Below are 19,500 nucleotides of genomic sequence, written 5' to 3'. Positions count from 1 at the left end.
AGACAGACAATCAAGAAGATCTCGATCATCCTTCCCGCTCTGTAAAGATGGATGCTTGACAGCCAGCAAAATGTCGAATTTCAGCATCGTACGGGCATCAAGAGTGTCCGTCCAGGCGATGGTGAAGTATGAAGACTGAAATACCTGCATAAGAGATGTGACAGCCAGCAGCGTTAAGTCCTGATCATGGAGTTATTCTCCGGGAATGTCATCATTGAACAAAAGGCTCTATAAAGTTCTGCCAGAAGTACTTCCAGCAACAGGATTTCCTTGACCTTCTGACCTATGCCTACCTACGATTCAACAGTCTCGAGTTCGATGGCTGGTCAGCTGGTGCCTCGCACCATTGGCCATTTCATTGGTATGTGGAAGTGGGCTGCGTTCTACACTCTTCTCTGGGAAACCTGAACGACGGCATTCTATGCGTGGCCGACATTCCGGCACTGGTCTTCCAAGAATCTGATGGTAACTGGCGTCACCTTCTTGGTGATGAAGGTGTTGAACACGGCTGTCTATTCATTTGAACCAAGGCGCATGGGTGCAACGCCTGAGCTACTTATCTGTGTCTGGGCCATGACCACAGTCCAGCTCCAAGACTTTCTCGATATCGAGGGAGATCGCAACACACACGCAATGACACTCGCGATGTTTTCTCCAACGGGTCGAATCAGACTCGGGTGGGCAACTGCCTGCATCTTGGTCGTGGGCATTGTGATGAGAATGGCCTGGATTGGGGTCAACGCCTTGCCTACTGCCTTTGGACAGGAATACCATTCCAACTGAGCTCTGGCATCTTGGCATTTGTCACCACCAATTTATCATCGAAGAGGACCGATCAGGTCCTGTATGAGTTGTGGGCTTAACTGGCTTCTTCACTGTTAATCATGTTTTCCACCTATGAAGATCTTTTCTAATCCTACGAGATAATGTACTTAATCTGCTGTTCCATTCGCCAAAACCCCTCTATACCTCATCCCACCCCGTCGAAGTGTCTCCATCGCATCCTCAATTCCCTCCCTACTCATCGCAAAAGACATAATAGCAGGCTTGATGGAATGACGCGCCGCAAACTGCAACATCTCCCTCTGTCGCGCCCCCGCAGCAGGTAAACTACCCTGGATACGAAGCCCTTTCATCACCAGCGGGAGATATGGGAGGTGCATTTTGCCCATGTCGACTGTGAGTGCGTAGACCGTACCCCCCGGGGCCATCATCTCAAAGACCGTGTTCCAATTAGGTTGACTTGCGGACGTAACGAGGAGATGGTCGAGTGGTTGGATCGTTGATGAATCGAGGGTATAAAACTCGCTTGCGCCAAATGCCAACGCCTCTTCTTTCTTAGACTGGCTCGACGATAAAACAACAACCTCACACCCCATCTTCGCTGCGAATTGGATAGCAAGATGGCCCAGCCCTCCGACTCCAAGCACGCCCACCCTGTCTGTCGGGGAAATGTTAAACTTCCGCAGCGGCGAAAAGACAGCACTACCGGCACACATCAACGGCGCTGCCTCTGCATTCGAGATGTCGTCTGGGATTTTGTACAGAAAATCTTCATTCCAGAGTCCCCCCGAAGCAAACGATCCTTGGTGCGTGTTTGATTCGCCGTAGATACGACGGTGGGTGCAGTACAGGTCGTCGCCGGAATGGCAGTATTTGCATGTCTGGCAGCTGCCGTGGAGGTAGCTCCAGCCGATGCGATCGCCTCTTCAATGTTAGTATCGTGGTGAATAGATGGTGGATGGGGGGCGTACATCTGCAGCGATGTAACCTTTGATCCCATTGATTGTACAACCCCTGCCCCCTCGTGTCCGAGAACGATACCGCTGTTCTTGTAATGTTAGTCTGTCCCACAGAGACCGGAATGAGTGATTCTGATGAGGACTTGGTGGTCTGTCGGATCGGGGAGGTGGGTTTGGGATTGAACGATGGATCCATCTTTGGAGCCGTGGAAGACTGAATGTGGGCATTTCAATAGATTGAGCTGAGTTTGATGATTGAAGGTGATATGGAAGAAGAGAACTCAATGATAAAATGCTAGTATCTAGTAAGCGAGGCAAATAAGTATTGGATTTGTCTTGTTAGTTGCCCACAAACTGGCCAATCATATCGCTCCGAGGTAAATTCCGAGATTATCCCGGAATTGGCCAATAACAGTACACCATCTGATGACAGGCTCTCTCATTCGTTACTTTAATACCAATCTGACGGGGTATTGATTGGTCGCTTTGGAAACAATTCTTCTACTGACACTCTATATAAGCAGAGATATCTATCTACTTCAATCTGCCATCCATCATCTTCATCAATCCACCTCAACTGATATCTTGAACAATCCAAAACCCCCAAAATGTCACTCCAAGAAACCAACAAAACTATCATCCAAAAATACTTCACCGAATACTGGGGCAAAGGCAACGTCTCCGTCGTCGACGAGCTCTGCACCGAAAACTTCACCATCGACTACCCCATGCACGGACCCAGACGAGGAAAAGAAGCAGCCAAGAAGATGCTCCTCGAATTTCGCGAGGTACCCACAATCTCTCTATTAGATATTCATAAATCTAACGACAGTCAGGCCTTCCCCAACATCTCATTCCAGTCATATAAATTCCCCCTCATCGCGGAAGGAGACTACGTCGTCGGACGCTGGATCGGGGGTGGGAAGCATACTGGTGTTGCGTTTGATGATTTGGCTGTGGGGAAGTTGGATAGGCCGAATACTGGCAGGGAGGTGTACTTTTCCGGTACGACCATCTTCACCCTCAAGGACGGAAAGATTGTGGACGAGATTGGGGAGGAGCAGGCTCTCACGGCGTTGCAGCAGTTAGGGTTGGTGGCGGCCCCTAATGCTGGGAAGGAGGTGAGGTATGATGAGGGGAATCATGTTTGAGGTGTAGAACTACCTTCTTTTATCTGTACATTTGGAGTAGGTCACCTCATGTTCAAGGCTATGGCATAAGGTTGACCTTCTCTTTGTCTTCTTGTTGTATGGCCTATCGCAAATTGTTAGACATAGCTGATTGGATACATGGAACAAGTTCTGTGTCTTGGATTGATCATTCTTTAAAGTCTCTCCTTCAGATTCGAATGGCAATATCGTCGATGCTTAGTACGGTGTGAGTATTCCTTCTGAAAAGAAATACTAACGACGTCAGGATACGGTTAATTAGTTATTCTCAACCCATCGCAATTTTATTCTCACTGAGATATGAAGACAAACATAATATACATCAGATCATATTGCAGATATATAATGTGATACATAGATTGATAACGCTTCGCATCATAGCATCATAAAACCCGAGTATCTTTCTACTAAAAGCATTATCAGCATAATATCTTGAAATATGTCTCAACCGTGGTTCGCCAAACCTTAACCCCACTAGACCATTCTGGACAATAAACGTATCCTGGCAGCCAACCAGAATCGACCACTGACGTCAATGACACGACTTTATTTTGCCCCTCCATATCTATCCAGACCTCTCCCTAGAATTCCTCTTCCTTTCAACTCTCCTCACCAAAACAGCAACGTTGGAAATGGCCTCACCGATGAGATGTCTCCGGACAATTAGCAAGACATCCAGTCTCCTCCAATACCCATCCAGACAGCTCATCATCCCTGCCCGTAAACCAACCGAAGACTCCAATCTAGACAGACAGTCGCTGCACCCCGAGCGCGCGGAGACCGCTCTATCCGGCACAGACAACGAAGTAGGAGACCACCAATCCTCCTACGACCCATCCATAACCACCCCAGAAGGCGAATTCAAGCTGCTGGAAGATGAATGCCGCCTGGACGGGAGTATAGATCCGCTGTTCGTCAGTCCGGCGAACAGGGAGTATAGTCGGCTCAGTCCGATGATGGAGATGATTCACTACGTGGAGAAACGCGATCCGAGTGCGAAGGGGTGGACGAGGAAGCATAAGGAGGTTCGGATAAGGGGCTTGGGGGATAGTGAGTTTGATCCGTATGTGAGGCTTTTACGTGGGTTGAGGGAGATTCAGAAAAGGTTTGTTTGTCTGAGTGATAGGACTGAGCTGACATTGGCAGATCGAATGGGAAGAGTAGTTCTAGTCCGGCTCCGTTTTGATGGTTAAAAGACTGTATTGCATGGCATGTTGTATTAAAAAAAATTATCATATTGATCTAAATTCATCTTTATAACATATCTGAATATGCTAGTAGCTTGATTCTATACAATACGCTTGTAATCAATGACTCGCACTATAAATATCATATTACTCTGCAACATCAATCGTTAAATCAACCACCATACATGTATAGGGAATATAAGTGAATGAACTGATTCTTATGCTTGATCTGTCTATACTCTATATACAATCTTCTTTCCTCTCACACCCACATTCTTCAACTCATCTAGTCCATCCAGGATCCCCTCTAGCCCTCCCTCACGCACATCAACCGGGTGAGTTTGTATCTTCCCGTCCATGACTAAATCTTCCAAAATAAGCATACCCTTCTTCGCAAACTCTCCCAACTCCTCATCAGCCGGAAATATCGTCCCATCCACAAACTTGAACGTCTCTCCCAGCATTGCATACGCCACAGCTGTTGTACCAATAACACCATCCTCCGGTCTGAGTGCTTTGAACGTCTCCGGAAACGGCGCTTTGACGGAGTGATAATGTCCACCAGAAGGGGAGAGTGCTTTACTGCAAAAGTGGACTGCATTTTCATCTCCGATGCAGTCGATTATATGCGTAATGGACGCGTCTGCTTGTAGGAGCTGAGTGATGCAGCCTGGTTTGGTATAGTCGAATACAGCATCTGCACCGCGGGATTTGACCAGGTCGAGGTTATTCGTAGAACAGGTTGCGTAGACACGGCAGCCGGAGCTATCAAATCAGTACCTATTATAAGTAAGGATATAGGACATACAGTTTAGCAGCTTGGATGGCAATTGTCCCTGTGGCGGAACTTCCACCATAAACCAGCACAGTCGGGCCGGATGTACCATGAAGAGAAGGTAATGGCAGTTTCATCACCGAGTACAACACCTGGACGACGGTAATCAGTCCAGCCCCAAGAGAGGCAGCTTCTTCAAAGCTGAGATGATTTGGTTTGTGCATGGTGGTGTGTTCTTTGCTGGTGATGATTTCGGCAAATGCCCCGTCTTCGGGTTCGAGCGCATTGCCTATTATATTAGCGGGATACATAGATAAGGAAGCTAGTTGAATACCTCCATGGCAGACACCGTACACCTCATCGCCAGGTTTAAATCGCGTAACATCTTTCCCAACATCCTTGACAACACCAGACCAGTCGCACCCGATGACAGGTCCGGCAGTATCAAGAAGGTCAATATGGTGGTAATCAGCGGCATTCAGTGCAAATGCCTTTGTCTCAGCGATGATGTAGTCATCCCGGACTCGAGGGAGAGGAACATTATCTTGGAGCTCTGCTTTTCCAGGGGCGGTTTCTTTGATGGCTTTTCGGGTTTGGATCATTTTGTGATTGTACATATGATTCAGTCCGTCTGGTGTGGTTTATATATTGACGTCCAGGGTAGACATTATTAATGATCAGACTGTGCTTACTATACAATAGCGTTGTCTGTAATGTCTGATTACTGATGTAGGCATCAACAATGATTATCAATCAATGCTGACAGCCTTGTCTGACATGTGTCGTGATGCACATATTTAGTCAGATTTATGCAGATAAGGATACCTCTTATACTGGAACCTCAACTTATAGCAAGAAAATAATATACAAGAATGTAAATCAACAGTCAAGCTGTTTAAACCGGTCTCATTTTCTTCGGTGCTCCCCCCTCAAGATGCCAGTTAATCACGCAGCCTGCTTGATCACCACGCTTCCCACAGCATTCGTATATGAATTTCTCTGGGAAATCGTCAAAGAAGTCTTCCATTGGACCATGGCAGTCCTCATCATGGTCTTCAAATGAGTCTTCGTCTGGGTATGCTGTATCTATGCCTAGTTAGTTTATTAATTGGTATACAGATGCCAAGACCAACCAGAATGATAACAGCAGCTGGTCTTGGTATTAGTTGTAGTATCGAATTCCACATGGCAGTTCTGGCAGTATTCATATCGACTTCTTAATCTCTTTGATCCGGTTACTTCTGCGGGTTGTTTGACGCGTTCCTCATCCTCATCCTCGCTCTCGCTGTCATTTTCATCTTCATCACTCTCTGAAGCCCGCTTTGCAGGAATTTTATCTTCAGTCACAAGAAGCTTGTCTGCCATGAATTCACTAGCAAAAGGGTCGATATAGAGGAGTTCGTCAAGAAGAGCTTGCAGACGTTCTTTGGACGCGTTGGCGATGGCGTTTTTGGTGAGCATGCGCCGGTCGAGCTCGTCGGTTATATCAGATGGAATTGGCATTTTCGTATATGTATTTCAATTGGGTATAGAATTGATAGTGAAGTTGATATTGAATTGTTTAGAAAAATAAAATGATGATACTGATTAAATCTTGACGCGTGACTTCATTTTTAGCGTGCCAGACAGTCTTGGCGGCTGGAAGGGGAAATATTTGAGTTGTGCAGACTATGAAGATAGCTTTCAAACATTTTATTGCTCTGTCTATTTTGATGAGTAACATTCGAAAGAGCGTAGTTTCAAAGATTCAACTATAACACAGCAATAATCCTACAAAATGGAATCTATCACATGGAATGAACTAGATAGCAAAGACACTGCCATAAATCAGGATATGGAAGATGCTCTATCTTTGACCAGCGTGAATATGATCAGTTGAACAGGCCATTTTTACTGTTGCATAGCTTCAAGTTGATTATACTGTTTTCATTGTTATTCTGTTGATATATGCATAGCCCCAATATTGACAGGGATTCCTCGTATTCAACAGCATAGCGTATTCTGATTATAAATAGATATTTCCACTACTTAAAACCCCTCATCCAACCCAATAATCTACAAAGCATCACGATCACCATCACAATGCCCGCTATCAAACTGTACTACTCCCCCACCGCCTGCTCTCTGGTACCACATATCCTCCTGCGCAAAGCAGGCCTCGAATTTACTCTCATCAAAGAACAAATCGGGCACTTCTCCCCTGAATTCCTTGCCCTCAACCCTAAAAAGCAAATCCCAGTTCTCATCATCGATGATGAAGTCATCACAGAAGTCCCTGCCATTGTCACAGTCATCGCCAATCTAGTTCCCGAACAGCAATTCCTCGGCACTACGCCAATCGAAATCGCCCGCTCATACGAGTGGATGATGTGGTTATCGGCCATATTGCACACGAAAGGATTTGGGCTTAGTCTGCGCCCGCAGCGGTTCTCGGATGATGAGAGCCATTTTGAGGGATTAAAGAAGAAAGGGCTCGAGATTGTCAGGGAATGTTATAGTACAATTGACGAGAAATTGAAGGGAGTCCATGCGGTTGGGGATACAATTACGGCTGTTGATCTGTATCTGTATACGTTTTATCTGTGGGCGCCGATGATTGGATTGAGTATGGACAGTTATCCCAAGTATACGGCGTTGGTGGAGTATATAGGAGCACAGGAGTCTACTATTGCGGCACGTGCTGCTGAGGCTGATGTATAGAATATATTACTATCATATTTGGCTATAGGAGATATTCGGGCTCATTTTATATCAGGCATCTTGACAATTCCATCTCCATTCGACATGATCATAACACTCTTGACTGTCTTCCTATCTCCATACACCAGGCAGACCATTTCTCCCAGCGAGACACCATCAATACTGATATATGGTATTTTCTCCTCAAAGTCGACGACAGTTGCCGTCTCGATATTCCCATTTCCATTTTCCGTGCATTCTACTATCTTCTCCTCATTGAAGAGAAACACCCTTGGTGAAGCCCTGGGTCTACTGACGGTATGGATCATGAAGTTCTCGTAGAAGAAGCGTCGCCCCCATACATCTCCTATAGAATAGTCAGTAATGATAATGTATGAACAAATTTATACCCACGGTACATCCCAAAGCCCTTAATAGACCATATCTGGAGTAAAATCTCACTTCCCCCAATTTCTTTGTGATAAATGATATAGCCATCAGGACCAGCACATGCTGAATAGACCTCTTCTTCCTTCTGGAATTCGCCTAGACCAAAACCTTCAATACCGAGTTTGGTGAAGGGGGCGTCTCGACTGAGTCTGTAGATCCTGTCGTCATGCTCTCTTGATTTGTCAGATGCAGTCCATATCAGATAGATAGTGATAATACCTGGTTAAGTATGCCACATCCTTATCATCTGGCCCTGATATAATGACTGCCTTTCTGACATCCACGTTCCTGAAAAATGCCAGCTTATAATCCACCCACTTGCCGTCCTCCAGATCATATCCCCACTGATGCACCTTTCCATTGGCGACATACAGTAGATTGATCTGTCGGTGTTAGTTATTCTTCAATGAATGACACAGGTAGCTCACCTCTCCATCTCCAGCACACGTGGCATCTAAACTGCGAATGGGACCATGCGATTCAATGTCCTCCACCTTCTTGGTACCTGCCCAGTTCCCCGAGCCAGGATGCAGGGTTGATTCCGATATCCTATTTTCTTCATCGACAAAGTAGCACACTGTCTTCCACGAGCCCTGAGCGATCCATGATACTAGTGCCACATGTTTCTCCGGACTGATGTCCCTTGGCTCTGCCATCGTAGTTAAAGATTAGGTTGGATTGTGGGAGTTGAAGGTGAATTTATAGACATTTCGGTGGGCTGTTCCATAAGATTATATATCTTATGTATGTTGCGCTGTCCCCTTCGTCTCGTGAAGTTAATTTGGAATACCTGCATAGTTTGTGTAGCCAACGGTGACTCGGTAATTCGATCTGCAGGCAGTTCATAGCTGCATATGGGTCCGATGCGGTGGATATGTTGCATATAACCTAGCAAACCGTGTAGCATATTATGTAAACTCCATTTTATATCGATCTAGAACTGGTGAATCTCAAGTTATGACTTTTATCAGTATACCATCTTGCATATTTGTACAATATAACATGAACATTAAATGATAAGTGGATAGAGGTGGACTGGACAATCTGCATCTGCAGCCTCATGCACGATAACCAGTTTATCTAACAGCTGTGTGTGCTACGTGCCACAACAGCTGCTGTTCAACAAGAGGTTCAATCGATTTGTACACTTCATGCAGATGATGCAATATCATCGGGCTTCATTGGCTTAGAGGTAATCGCCTTCATTTATCATCCATCTATCATTTGACAAGAATAATATCTTATCTTATATTGTGTATTCCTCTTTCCATTACGAATCATCTACCAAAGTACGGCTTTTAATAAGATGATGCTGATATAATAATTCTGCCACATCTCCTAGACTCCACTTATCTTCTAGAAATTCGATTCGAAATCCGAACCCCTCAGAATGGGAGGTGGAAGGCTGCCTGTTTGTATAATACTGACATTAATCATAATAAACCCACAAGTATTGAATAAACATTGTTAACAATGCTATTTCTATTATTGATCTTTAGTCTGAAATAGTATATCAATTGTGGGTATACAATTGTGCGGCTATTTTTAATCGGAATCGGCTGGTTGTATTCTTACCCGACTCCATGAGGTTATACGGAAGATGGTCAGCCATCTCTAGAGACACAAAAAGATATAAATACCCTCTCATCCTCCTTTCTTCTGTCAGTATCATCAACACATACATCCCATCTATCTACTCTTCAATCAATCCAATCAATCCAACCAACAATCACAATGCAATTCAACTTTATCGCTGCTCTTGCCCTCGTCGGCGCTACTCTGGCTGCTGCCCAGAACTCGGTATGCTACGATTCTATCCGACTGTTCAAGCATCTAAGCTAATTCTTTTAGATTGCCATTGGCCAGCCATGCAAGAAGGACGGCAGCATGGGAGTATGCGAGGGTGGTTTCTGCTTGGTATGTGACTTCTTTTAAAGTGAGGAACATGACTAACCGATATAGCAACTCGCCAATGAGAGCCAGGGAGTTTGCAAGGCCCAGTAGATACTCCAGCTGGGCGACTTGGATAAGGGGGTGATGTTGTTTTTGTTGTGTTTACTTTCTGCCTATGGTATCTGTCTTGTATAGATATTTTGAACTTTTGTTCTAGCCGATCCTTACCAATAAAATATTATAAAACTTTGACAGCGCATTCATTCATAGTATATTGATAAACGGTAGTTTGATGCTATCGAAGCTACCGAAGGTGCTATGTAGGTATACGGTATACGTATGTAGGTACTTGGCAGGTCTTGTCCCGAGTAGTCCGGCCAATAGTTTGAGTGATTACTTATAGGCATCCTACTAAAAAATATTCCCTTCCAATAGATTAAGGTAACATGAAGAGTCGTGAAATAATATGGTGTTGCCAGGATCGATATGAGTGGATCCCCGACTAAAAATATCCGGCAGCCAAGCTTGCATGTCTCACTCACCTTCCAGCAGTAATATCCAAATGTATATAAGTCTGAAGGAAACCTTCTCGAATAAGTGCAATTCACATCATTTCCCCTTCCATCAATCCACACTATCCATCATGTCATCCACAACCACCACCGCCGCAGCATCAACAACCAGCTGCGGCACATCCGCACAATACGAACTCCCCGTCAACGATGCCGCCTGTGGCGTCCCCAACACCGGCAACTACAGCACTCTAATCGGCGAGTGTGCCAAACCCGCCGGCTTCCTCTCCTACAACCATGACTGCGCTCTGTACAGTCTCGCCATCGACCAGTCCGTCCAGGATCTCACGGACTGTCTTTATAAAGCCGGTGTTGCCTGGGAGGATGTCTGGTGTCATGGGGATACGAATAGTACCGCTACGGCGACTTCGTATCCGACTGCGACTGCCACTGCTACGAAGACAACGGAGTCGACTGCTTCGGCTTCATCCTCGTCGTCGAGTGATGATGAGACATCTGGTGCGGGTGTGATGGTGTCGCAGAGCCAGCTTACAGTGAAGTCGGTTCTTGCGCTTTCGGCTGTGCTTGCGTTTGGTGCTTTTTCTGCGATGTGAGTTGATCTTTGAATACTATGATTATGGATTCTAATTAATGGTCTAGTTAGATGAGGAATTGCCTACTGTGCATTATTTGGGGTGTACCGAGATCAGGGAGGGTGTAAATGTATAATATATTGATAACGTGTTCTTGCTTCTATACTATTTCCATTAGCAGATAGACTATTTCATCGAGTCCAAAATACCATCATAGCCTTTCTGGTAATATGACAATATCTATTATTAATGTTATTCAGTCGTAAAGGACATCTATATACATGCTTTGGTAATGCTTAGAAACTAACAACAAAGTCCAAATAGGCATATTTATATACTATTACTGCAGTGGATTTGAGATATAATTGTGCCCAACGCCTTTGAACGAATTGCATTTTAGTATAATTAAAACTATCACTTAAAGTCAATCAAATCAATCGACGGTTCCCTCTCATATGACTCAAAACCCGTCGAATTCGGAGCCATAACGTAGACCGGAAAATGAAAGTCTCGAACAAGCGTTTGATACTGAGACAGTTAGTCCATGAAATCAAGATAGACCAGGTAAATCTCACCCTAACCAACCCCAACCTCAACCCCAGCCGAATCTGCAATTTATAACTCCGCTTGATATTACAAATCTCAAAACTCGGCGTCAACATGGCCGGCAGAGGCTGTGACGCCCACAACCCATCCGGGAGCGTTATAATCGACCCACTCGGTGCATTATCCATATCAATCCCGATATTCATATTAGCCGTGCTCTGCACAACCCAGAAACGGGTGAATGATTCCGTCACGCCCTGTGTTTGGACGTGTGTGGTTTCGACAAGCATGGTTTGAAAATCATTCAGACAGATGAGGCAGTTTGGTTCTCCGATTTTGGTGATTGTGATGGTTAGTGGGATGGGTTGGTGCAGGATGAGGCATGGGCCGTTGAGGAGGTGGATGTCGATTTGGTAGGATAGTGGTGTTGGGCATTCGAGTGCGCGAGGGCTAACGGGCATGGACTGTTGTTCTTTGAGGGGTTCTTGGTAAGGCATTGGTTCTGATAGTGGGTAGAAGAATATATCCCGTGTCTGTTGCAGTTAGTATATTTTTGCAAGAGAGGTTGGGTACGAACTGATGATTTCCACTCATTCGGGATATTCCTTCCTGATATAGTTACGTCTACAAAGTAGTTGATTTCTGCAGCATCTCCACGCTGTCCAGTCGAGGGAGGAAGTTTCCTTAGTAGATGGACTGTCGGTCTCCGCCAGGTTCGCGCTTTGGATCGGTTTTTAGACATATCAGGTTTGTAGCATTCTGAAACCTGGGGGAACTATATCCAATTAGATATGATAATGTCGATCATGATGGCACATACTGGAATGGAAAATGGAAAAGCATGTCTCCCGCAGCCAACGGTTAGGCTGGAATAGTTGACATTCTGGATAAATTCTTGTGGTGGAAAGACTTGTTGGGCCCTATCAAATAGCTGGAGAAAGTTAACAGTGGACTCATGATACTAAAATATAAGGATCATACATGATGAACTTCTGTTGCTTTTCCTGAGTTCAACCTGGACGTTGCTGTGCCTGATAACGTTGCGTTGATCGTCGAGACACTGATTGCCGATTCTGTATAGAGTATGACTTCGCCAGACACTGCATCCTGGTTTGTATAGATAGGTATCTCCCGATCCAGTCTGATTTGTAGTTCCATTTCCGATTGTCCGGTCCAAGAACCGCAGCATGAATCCATAATGTTCGATACTAATGAGTAGAGTTCTACAGTTCTTTAAGTACTTATATCTATCTACGATTTATAAATATGCGGCAACGATAGAAAAATTCTTCTAGATGAAAGCATTGTCTCAGTTCATACCATCCATCAACAATATCTACTTCTTGGTAACTTCCATGTTGGGTCGGCATAAGATGGCCTGATGTGGGTCTGCCGGCTTAAAATAGTCGGCTTATCGGCTTTTGCGGGGGTATATTCCGATCAAGACATTGAACATCTAACGTCCAAATTTGGCATGAAACGCTCTATTCATGAATCAAATAGTTTTATATGCTCAATATTATAAGGCTTGGCTTGAGTGGTGTGTTTCCAACATTGTGATGATGCTGTGCATTCATGTTTCATCAAACAGTCGTAGATTGTCCTAATAGTCTGACCAGGACGATGGTCAAACAATAGTTCTATGAAGCCTCCTACCAAGTCCTAGTCTCTACTTTAGACTTAAACTTTCATTGGAACACGTTTTTGAAGCATCATCTTGGAAACTACTTTGTCTCGTTGAATATCGGATTTCCCATATGTACCCCAGCATTCATACCAAACCATCGACCCACATACATCAATCAAACCAGTCATCATCCATAATCAGAATAGATATTAGGCAGCTAATCCTCAACTCTAACCAACTTCAATGCAACCTAAAAGTCCCTGACTGCCAGACTGTGGCGGAGTAAAGGCAGCCCCACTTATCTTCTTCAATGCAAGCAATCAAACACGCGATTCGTTCAGAGTTTGCGGGGCCAGCCCTATTTAGATTAGGCTATCGGGGCACTAGGCCGGAATAAGACATGCTTTCTATTTTTATTCCGTTTAAAACTTTGTCGTTGTTATATCTTCTCCTCTCTGGGGTCAGTTTTCATGTTGTCGTTTCTGTTGATACTGTTGATATTATGATAGTGAATATGTCAGATAGTTCGGCTGAACAGCTGCATCCAGTGGTAAGTGGCTTTCAGGAAACATAACAGTAATTACTAATGAACCCAGTGCGATCTCTGCCATTCTCGAAAGGTACGATTAAACGTCCAACCTACATAATGATATTAACAATGCAGGTCCGCTGCGACCGAGGCAACCCATGTGGCAACTGCCAGGATACAAAGTCAACCTGCAGTCGCGACAGAACAGTCCGACGCATCCGAAAATGCGTGTCTCGACAGCAAAGGGAACGCAGTCGCAGTTTACGCCTGCAATCCGTTCCTGAGACGGGGGTAGATGAAGCAGAAGCCTCACTGGTTGAGAGAGTTGTATCAAGCAATTCACCAAAGAGCAATGTAGACGAGGTCTACGGAGCTATCTCTCGAGGTCCTCTATACGATGCGCAGTTTACCATCCAGCATCAATTGAAACGTCTACAAGGTCTTACTTTGGATCGACGGCAAGTGTTAGAGTCAGCGCTTTGTGTACCAAGGCAGCTTTTGGATGATTTTGGAGACTCGGCACATCCAAATGGAACTAGCTATCAGATTGAAGAGCAGCCCAGGGTTCCTTCAGCTGAGTTGTTAGCCTGGATGCTGAAAGGTATCATCTTTTCTCTGTATACCTACAACAAAGCTAATATTCCCAGACATTGAAAGCGACAGATTTGGACCATATGTTGCCGACTACTTCCGACATATATCAAAAGCAACGTTAAAGCATATGGGACTGTCACTTCTTCGAAAAGAAGCATCACCGCATGACTCTACGCTTTATACTGTCTGCTTCAATGCTATGGCTTTCAAATTCCATACCACGACTATGAACATGGACAACGATAGTGATTTACTTCCCGAACTACAGCAGAGTGCGCTACAGTATCGAGAAACAGCACAGGCGGCATTGCAAAAGATTCCTATGTTGATACCACCGTCTCTTGCGCTTTTACAGGCACTCTTATGTGGTGTATGTATCCTGTCTTCTGTCTCTACCTTTACTAATGGATTAGATATTTCTCCATCAAGGATCAGGAAATGCCAGCTTATGCTGGGAGCTCACCAAATCTGCCTGTCGAACCTGCATTGATATTGGTCTTGACACAATTGTTCTCCAAGGAAAAGCTACAGAGGAAGAATACTACTGCTTCATGTGGTGTTACATGCTCGATCGAAATTATGTCTTCAAGCTAGGGCGAACCCGTTGCTTTCTCGATATTCAACTACCATCTGATACGTCTGTCAATCACCGACCCATGGGAGAGCTTTTGCAAATATACGTGGATCTAGCAAGGGTACAGGCTGCTGTAATCCCATATCTACAGAGTCAGTCGGGAAGTGAAGATGCATCGCTGCACGCTTTTAAGGGATCTTTATTACAGCAGATGCAACGCATCCACGAAAGGATAGACCATGTATGACCATACGCCCATTCACTTATCTTTACTAACTGAATAGATTGCCTCTCTTCCCTCTCCCTGGAAGGGACTGGATATCCAGACAGAGGTCGCAGCATTGAAATTCGCATATCATTCCGTCATGACTGCTATTTTCTATCTATTCGAAACACACGATGCACCACGAAAGCCTTATCTCCAGTCTGCACGACAAGAACTATCAGCTCTGGTGGCGATGTGTCTTTCTGCTGAGAAGCAGAGCGTTGTTGCGTTCCTACATTGGTAAGTCTTTTGTCTACTTATTAAATAATGCTAATAATTGAAGGACCATCCTCTTCTACCCCCTAACCGCATACTTTGTCCTCTTCTGCAACGTCGTCGCCACCTCCGACACAGCCGACTTTAACCTCATGAAAGCCATCGCGGACTGTCTCAACCACGGCGGAACAGTCAGTCGGCCCATTGCCCAGTTGCGAGTGTTATTCCAGAAATTTCTCTCCCTTTCGTCGGGGTTCTTCGAGAGAGAGTCGGGTGGAGATCAGACTGTTCAAGTCCAGGTGCAGCATCCGTCTTATCCGGTGGAAAGTCCATTTCTCTTACCCTGGGGGGAGAATGGTACTGCTTTCAACCAGAGCATGCTGGGGGTGGATGGGTATGAAGGGTTTAATGTGCAAGAGACATGGCCGTTTTTGGCGTTTAATGATTCGGTGTCATTTTTGGATGGTGATGTTAATTGAATGTATAGTTATTAGTGGTCGGCAGCGTAAAGGAATTTCCAGCGTAAAGGAAAATAATCAACTTTTTATATTTTTGAAGCTATACAAACCACTGAAAATGCCTAAATCTTCTGAAAATTGCAATGAATATGTCAATAAGGTATATAAAACCACTCATGTTAAAAAAAATTTATAAAAATTATATAAGAATATAGCATTCCCTATCGCACATCATATGGCTGGCTACCTTAATAATGTCTAATAGCATTAGTCGATCGACTAGAGATGGTTATCTCCACTTGAGAATATGAATATGTTCTTGGTTATCCATGAATGTTGTAGGACTGGGGAGATATGTATGCATGTTTAGACTCCTAGTAGAAATATTTAATAATTTCCAATATAGACGTGGCGGGCTAGATATGAACTAGGATAGGAAATCTATTCCGGACCTAGATCGTAGTATATTTCGCTTGGGTCTTGGGCGGGTTGCTTCTACCTTTTAAGTTCCACAATGCATGGCTGCACGTGGCTAGAGTTGGTAAGAGAGTCGAGAGCGGTCAGTATTTGTTAAACTCAAGTGATATTAATATATTCCAATGTGAGCAGCGTGGTATGCGAATCGAGTTTATCTTCGCAATGTCGCATCCCGCCTGTATCACAGCGCGTTCCCAAGAACTTTGCTATTTTCCATCTCAAACTTAGAATACAAGAATGAGTGATCGAGAACGATCCTCAGATGATACTCACGCAGAATTCCCTTTTGAATGGTATTATTATAGAGGGACATACCATGGGAGTGTTAATGGCATGAATCATAGAAGCATTTTCGGATAGTTTGCCACTAGCTTGGAGAGCCACAGCTTATACAGTTTCAGATGATGACCTAGCAAGTTTACTTTCTGGACTAGATCCTATTTGGTTCGCGTAGATTTCACATACAGCTAATATAGAGCGGCAACGCCTGCTATATAGACTGACCTAGACCCGAAGCTCTTGCTATGCGTTGGAAGTAGTTTTGTGGAGATTGATATCCTTAAATAATCAAAGCCAGAAAGTATATTGGATAAGCTTATTGAATCTATGCGGGAAGCTAACAATCAGTAAAGCACAGATGACTTGGAAATAGGTAATTAGGTTATGGAACCCGTATTCTATCCAGTGTCCAAACTCTACTGGAGCTGTCATCCAACTTTATTTAAGACTTGGTTGACCTTCTCACAGCTGGCTGGGCGAATGCATTTCTTAATAGGGGTTGTGGTTTCTGGCTATTTCCGGTTGCGGTCAGTTTTTTATAGCGCATTATTACAGCTATATGAAGCCTTTTTCAATCTTCTTTGTCATTGTTTCTCCATGGAACCATTCATGGCCGTCGGATCAGCATTTGAATATAAAAACCTGCTGGACTCCTCAGCAAAAAACACTTTTTTAAGCATCTCTATCTCTCGTTCGTTCAAGTTGTGACTTCAGTTCAACATTTACTATTAAATTTGGTAATTATAATATTAATCATCATGTCTGGGCTTTTACAAGTCAGCATCGAATCTAAACAATTCCCTGGATCATACCTCCGAATTGATGGATCTGGGGTTACCTCATGGAGCGATTCTGGTGGAGGAAAAGTCAACGCCCAGAACTATGTTGGCTCTTATGAAAAACAAATAATTGTGAATGACCCTACTAATAACACATTCGCTATTTTCTCTTCTGTGTTCCCAAATGCTGCTTTACGCATGGATGCCACAGATGTCACGGCTGGGAAACAGTACCCAAGTGGTGCAGGAAAAGTAAATTGCCAGTGAGCTTTCCCTTCTCTTATCGGGTTGGTGAAGGAGCTTTTGGCCTGCCAGAACTCACCTTTGAGTCATATCACTAACCTTGAGAAATATTAGGTTCGGTGTTGGTGGGTGGGAGCAATTTCGCTTTGAACCACAGCCTGATGGATCAAAGGCCATTGCTTCCGTACAGTTTCCTGGTGTCTACCTTCGTTTGGACAATTCCGGAGGTGGCGGTGGAAATTCTGGGGCTGGGACCGTTAATTGTCAGGGCTATGTTGGTACCTATGAGAAGTTCTTGATTCATGTGATCTAGGAGGGGGGACCGAACCAACAGTCAGTCAGACAGTCTACCCTGAGCAGGCCGTCAGTTGTATAGGCCTTGGTATAGGTTTTTGCCTAATTTTTGAGGTTTTTCCTATACTGTGATGCAAATGCAGAGGCCCCTGTTATTTATTTGGTAGTTAATGGCGCAACGGTGGGTGATATTTCTACATATTAGGTCAGGATCCAATTAATATAATTATTTATACGGTACTATCATGTTCAAATTCCCTTTTAGTGGTTAAAGTGGACCATACAACTTTAAGGATGAGGGCTCAGTATACAAAGATTATGATTATATTGGAATAGATTATGTAGTTATTCTGTAATATACCCGGCCTTTGCATTCGCATCACAGTATAGGAAAACCTGATCATTGTAGGGAAAAACCTATACCAAGGCACCTGGCAAAAAGATAAATAGAACCCCGAAACTCCAGGAATGTAATTGCGTACTTTGAACACCCAGCCTATCTTTAACCAGTAGCTATGTGTCAGCCATGAAACTAATGGGTGGTTAATTAATGCATTGACCTTACCTAAAGTATACCCGGATACGATCCACAACTCCCTTGGCACCTCGAAGACCGCCAAAATCATCACCTCCATCAGCTCCAAGCCAATGACCAGATCCAACATTAATTGGATGTACTTCACCTCCATTTCCACCAACTTCAAATTTGTGGCCTTGGTTTGTTTCAAATGTGATATTATCAACATAACCTTGCTCGTGTCCTGCATGGATAGTCATGTTTTTGATCCGTTCATCATGGTTAAACCTAATGGACTTGTAGTGATTGTCATCTGGTGTACCGACAATCCTGCCAGGTTTACCATCCCAGAAAAATTGTATCGCACTGACGACAAAGAAGCCATCGCGACTTGTTCCCCATGCATGGAATTCTGTTAGGTTCTCGCCCCGTTCAGAGTAATGCTCCCCTCCAGGCCCACCAAATGGCCCAGATACAATATCTTGTCCTGTGAAAGAACGGCTTTCTGTTTGGGTCGCCATTATTTATATGAGAGATGACTTAGTGAGGTAATAATTAGAGATTATTAATCGAAATTCAAGATTGCTTTGAATATTTAGAGAGATTTGATAGTTCAGGAAGAAGCTTTTATGATCGATAGGGAAGATTCTACTACTTTATATAGACATTCTGCTTCCACGTACCCCTAATTAAAACAAAACTAATCTATGAATCTATGATGAAGCATGTCGTCAATAGAAATGATGACATGTATTAATCATGGGCACAAAACTGTCATATGCATCGGTTCAAGAAGTCTCAAAGGCCTATGATTGCCCTCTATATCTGAATACTGATATCACTTGTGCCAAGTTCGCCACGAATTCTTCATAGGACATGTCAACAATGTCATATTTACCGGAAACTCCGATGTCCTTGCTAAGAGTAATGTATTACACCTCTAATTATACAAAGTTCCGTGCATGTTTGCAGTTTAAAACTTGATAGCATGACAAGTACCATGGCCGAAGCCGAAACGGCATGAGGCGCCTTTCCATGATTTGGTAGTGCAGTTTGACTTGACCGTCAGCTGAAGATTTAGACTTCGCTGTACATTAAAATA

At 44.1% G+C, this 19,500-nt stretch overlaps 13 protein-coding genes across 13 annotated transcripts; 7 read left to right on the top strand and 6 right to left on the bottom strand.

The window, feature by feature from the left end:
• Positions 1–932: 932 nt before the first annotated feature.
• ASPWEDRAFT_172204 (NAD(P)-dependent alcohol dehydrogenase) lies at positions 933–1,938 on the bottom strand (the record flags this gene model as incomplete). Its single annotated transcript, XM_040830910.1, has 3 exons — positions 933–1,707; positions 1,755–1,826; positions 1,886–1,938. 3 exons carry the CDS (start codon positions 1,936–1,938, stop codon positions 933–935), a joined length of 900 nt encoding a protein of 299 aa, XP_040689069.1.
• Positions 1,939–2,202: 264 nt separating this feature from the next.
• ASPWEDRAFT_155134 (ester cyclase) lies at positions 2,203–3,182 on the top strand. The gene is made up of 2 exons (XM_040829678.1): positions 2,203–2,530; positions 2,579–3,182. The coding sequence occupies exons 1-2, from the start codon at positions 2,351–2,353 to the stop codon at positions 2,891–2,893; spliced, it is 495 nt and encodes a 164-aa protein (XP_040689068.1). The 5' UTR covers positions 2,203–2,350; the 3' UTR covers positions 2,894–3,182.
• A 361-nt stretch (positions 3,183–3,543) lies between these two features.
• ASPWEDRAFT_28029 (uncharacterized protein) lies at positions 3,544–4,097 on the top strand (the record flags this gene model as incomplete). Its single annotated transcript, XM_040833083.1, has 2 exons — positions 3,544–4,016; positions 4,058–4,097. 2 exons carry the CDS (start codon positions 3,544–3,546, stop codon positions 4,095–4,097), a joined length of 513 nt encoding a protein of 170 aa, XP_040689067.1.
• A 234-nt stretch (positions 4,098–4,331) lies between these two features.
• On the bottom strand, positions 4,332–5,475 carry ASPWEDRAFT_59712 (zinc-binding alcohol dehydrogenase family protein; the record flags this gene model as incomplete). The annotated part of the gene is made up of 3 exons (XM_040838463.1): positions 4,332–4,863; positions 4,907–5,162; positions 5,208–5,475. 3 exons carry the CDS (start codon positions 5,473–5,475, stop codon positions 4,332–4,334), a joined length of 1,056 nt encoding a protein of 351 aa, XP_040689066.1.
• Positions 5,476–5,653: 178 nt separating this feature from the next.
• Positions 5,654–6,410, bottom strand: ASPWEDRAFT_40585 (uncharacterized protein). Its single transcript, XM_040835359.1, has 2 exons — positions 6,007–6,410; positions 5,654–5,959 (listed from the first exon to the last, which is right to left on the bottom strand). The coding sequence occupies exons 1-2, from the start codon at positions 6,374–6,376 to the stop codon at positions 5,769–5,771; spliced, it is 561 nt and encodes a 186-aa protein (XP_040689065.1). The 5' UTR covers positions 6,377–6,410; the 3' UTR covers positions 5,654–5,768.
• A 519-nt stretch (positions 6,411–6,929) lies between these two features.
• ASPWEDRAFT_40584 (glutathione S-transferase family protein) lies at positions 6,930–7,725 on the top strand. Its single transcript, XM_040835358.1, has one exon. It carries the CDS (start codon positions 6,956–6,958, stop codon positions 7,571–7,573), a length of 618 nt encoding a protein of 205 aa, XP_040689064.1. The 5' UTR covers positions 6,930–6,955; the 3' UTR covers positions 7,574–7,725.
• On the bottom strand, positions 7,615–8,658 carry ASPWEDRAFT_28025 (uncharacterized protein; the record flags this gene model as incomplete). Its single annotated transcript, XM_040833082.1, has 4 exons — positions 7,615–7,919; positions 7,967–8,151; positions 8,222–8,385; positions 8,431–8,658. 4 exons carry the CDS (start codon positions 8,656–8,658, stop codon positions 7,615–7,617), a joined length of 882 nt encoding a protein of 293 aa, XP_040689063.1.
• Positions 8,659–9,736: 1,078 nt separating this feature from the next.
• On the top strand, positions 9,737–10,006 carry ASPWEDRAFT_172197 (uncharacterized protein; the record flags this gene model as incomplete). The annotated part of the gene is made up of 3 exons (XM_040830909.1): positions 9,737–9,802; positions 9,854–9,919; positions 9,965–10,006. 3 exons carry the CDS (start codon positions 9,737–9,739, stop codon positions 10,004–10,006), a joined length of 174 nt encoding a protein of 57 aa, XP_040689062.1.
• Positions 10,007–10,508: 502 nt separating this feature from the next.
• On the top strand, positions 10,509–11,181 carry ASPWEDRAFT_68738 (uncharacterized protein). Its single transcript, XM_040838986.1, has 2 exons — positions 10,509–11,017; positions 11,068–11,181. Exons 1-2 carry the CDS (start codon positions 10,539–10,541, stop codon positions 11,069–11,071), a joined length of 483 nt encoding a protein of 160 aa, XP_040689061.1. The 5' UTR covers positions 10,509–10,538; the 3' UTR covers positions 11,072–11,181.
• Positions 11,182–11,414: 233 nt separating this feature from the next.
• On the bottom strand, positions 11,415–12,716 carry ASPWEDRAFT_740237 (uncharacterized protein; the record flags this gene model as incomplete). The annotated part of the gene is made up of 5 exons (XM_040839428.1): positions 12,528–12,716; positions 12,367–12,477; positions 12,124–12,321; positions 11,582–12,079; positions 11,415–11,528 (listed from the first exon to the last, which is right to left on the bottom strand). Exons 1-5 carry the CDS (start codon positions 12,702–12,704, stop codon positions 11,415–11,417), a joined length of 1,098 nt encoding a protein of 365 aa, XP_040689060.1. The 5' UTR covers positions 12,705–12,716.
• Positions 12,717–13,831: 1,115 nt separating this feature from the next.
• Positions 13,832–15,830, top strand: ASPWEDRAFT_109908 (fungal specific transcription factor domain-containing protein; the record flags this gene model as incomplete). Its single annotated transcript, XM_040828126.1, has 5 exons — positions 13,832–14,303; positions 14,350–14,666; positions 14,710–15,111; positions 15,155–15,375; positions 15,419–15,830. The coding sequence occupies 5 exons, from the start codon at positions 13,832–13,834 to the stop codon at positions 15,828–15,830; spliced, it is 1,824 nt and encodes a 607-aa protein (XP_040689059.1).
• Positions 15,831–17,323: 1,493 nt separating this feature from the next.
• Positions 17,324–17,900, top strand: ASPWEDRAFT_172193 (uncharacterized protein; the record flags this gene model as incomplete). Its single annotated transcript, XM_040830908.1, has 2 exons — positions 17,324–17,607; positions 17,702–17,900. The coding sequence occupies 2 exons, from the start codon at positions 17,324–17,326 to the stop codon at positions 17,898–17,900; spliced, it is 483 nt and encodes a 160-aa protein (XP_040689058.1).
• A 316-nt stretch (positions 17,901–18,216) lies between these two features.
• Positions 18,217–19,027, bottom strand: ASPWEDRAFT_40579 (uncharacterized protein). Its single transcript, XM_040835357.1, has 2 exons — positions 18,447–19,027; positions 18,217–18,381 (listed from the first exon to the last, which is right to left on the bottom strand). The coding sequence occupies exons 1-2, from the start codon at positions 18,917–18,919 to the stop codon at positions 18,378–18,380; spliced, it is 477 nt and encodes a 158-aa protein (XP_040689057.1). The 5' UTR covers positions 18,920–19,027; the 3' UTR covers positions 18,217–18,377.
• Positions 19,028–19,500: the final 473 nt, after the last annotated feature.

Source organism: Aspergillus wentii, assembly GCF_001890725.1.
Source record: "Aspergillus wentii DTO 134E9 unplaced genomic scaffold ASPWEscaffold_4, whole genome shotgun sequence".
Lineage (NCBI taxonomy): Eukaryota > Fungi > Ascomycota > Eurotiomycetes > Eurotiales > Aspergillaceae > Aspergillus > Aspergillus wentii.
Note: the sequence above shows the minus strand (reverse complement) of the source record. Positions and strands in the feature narration are given on the sequence as shown.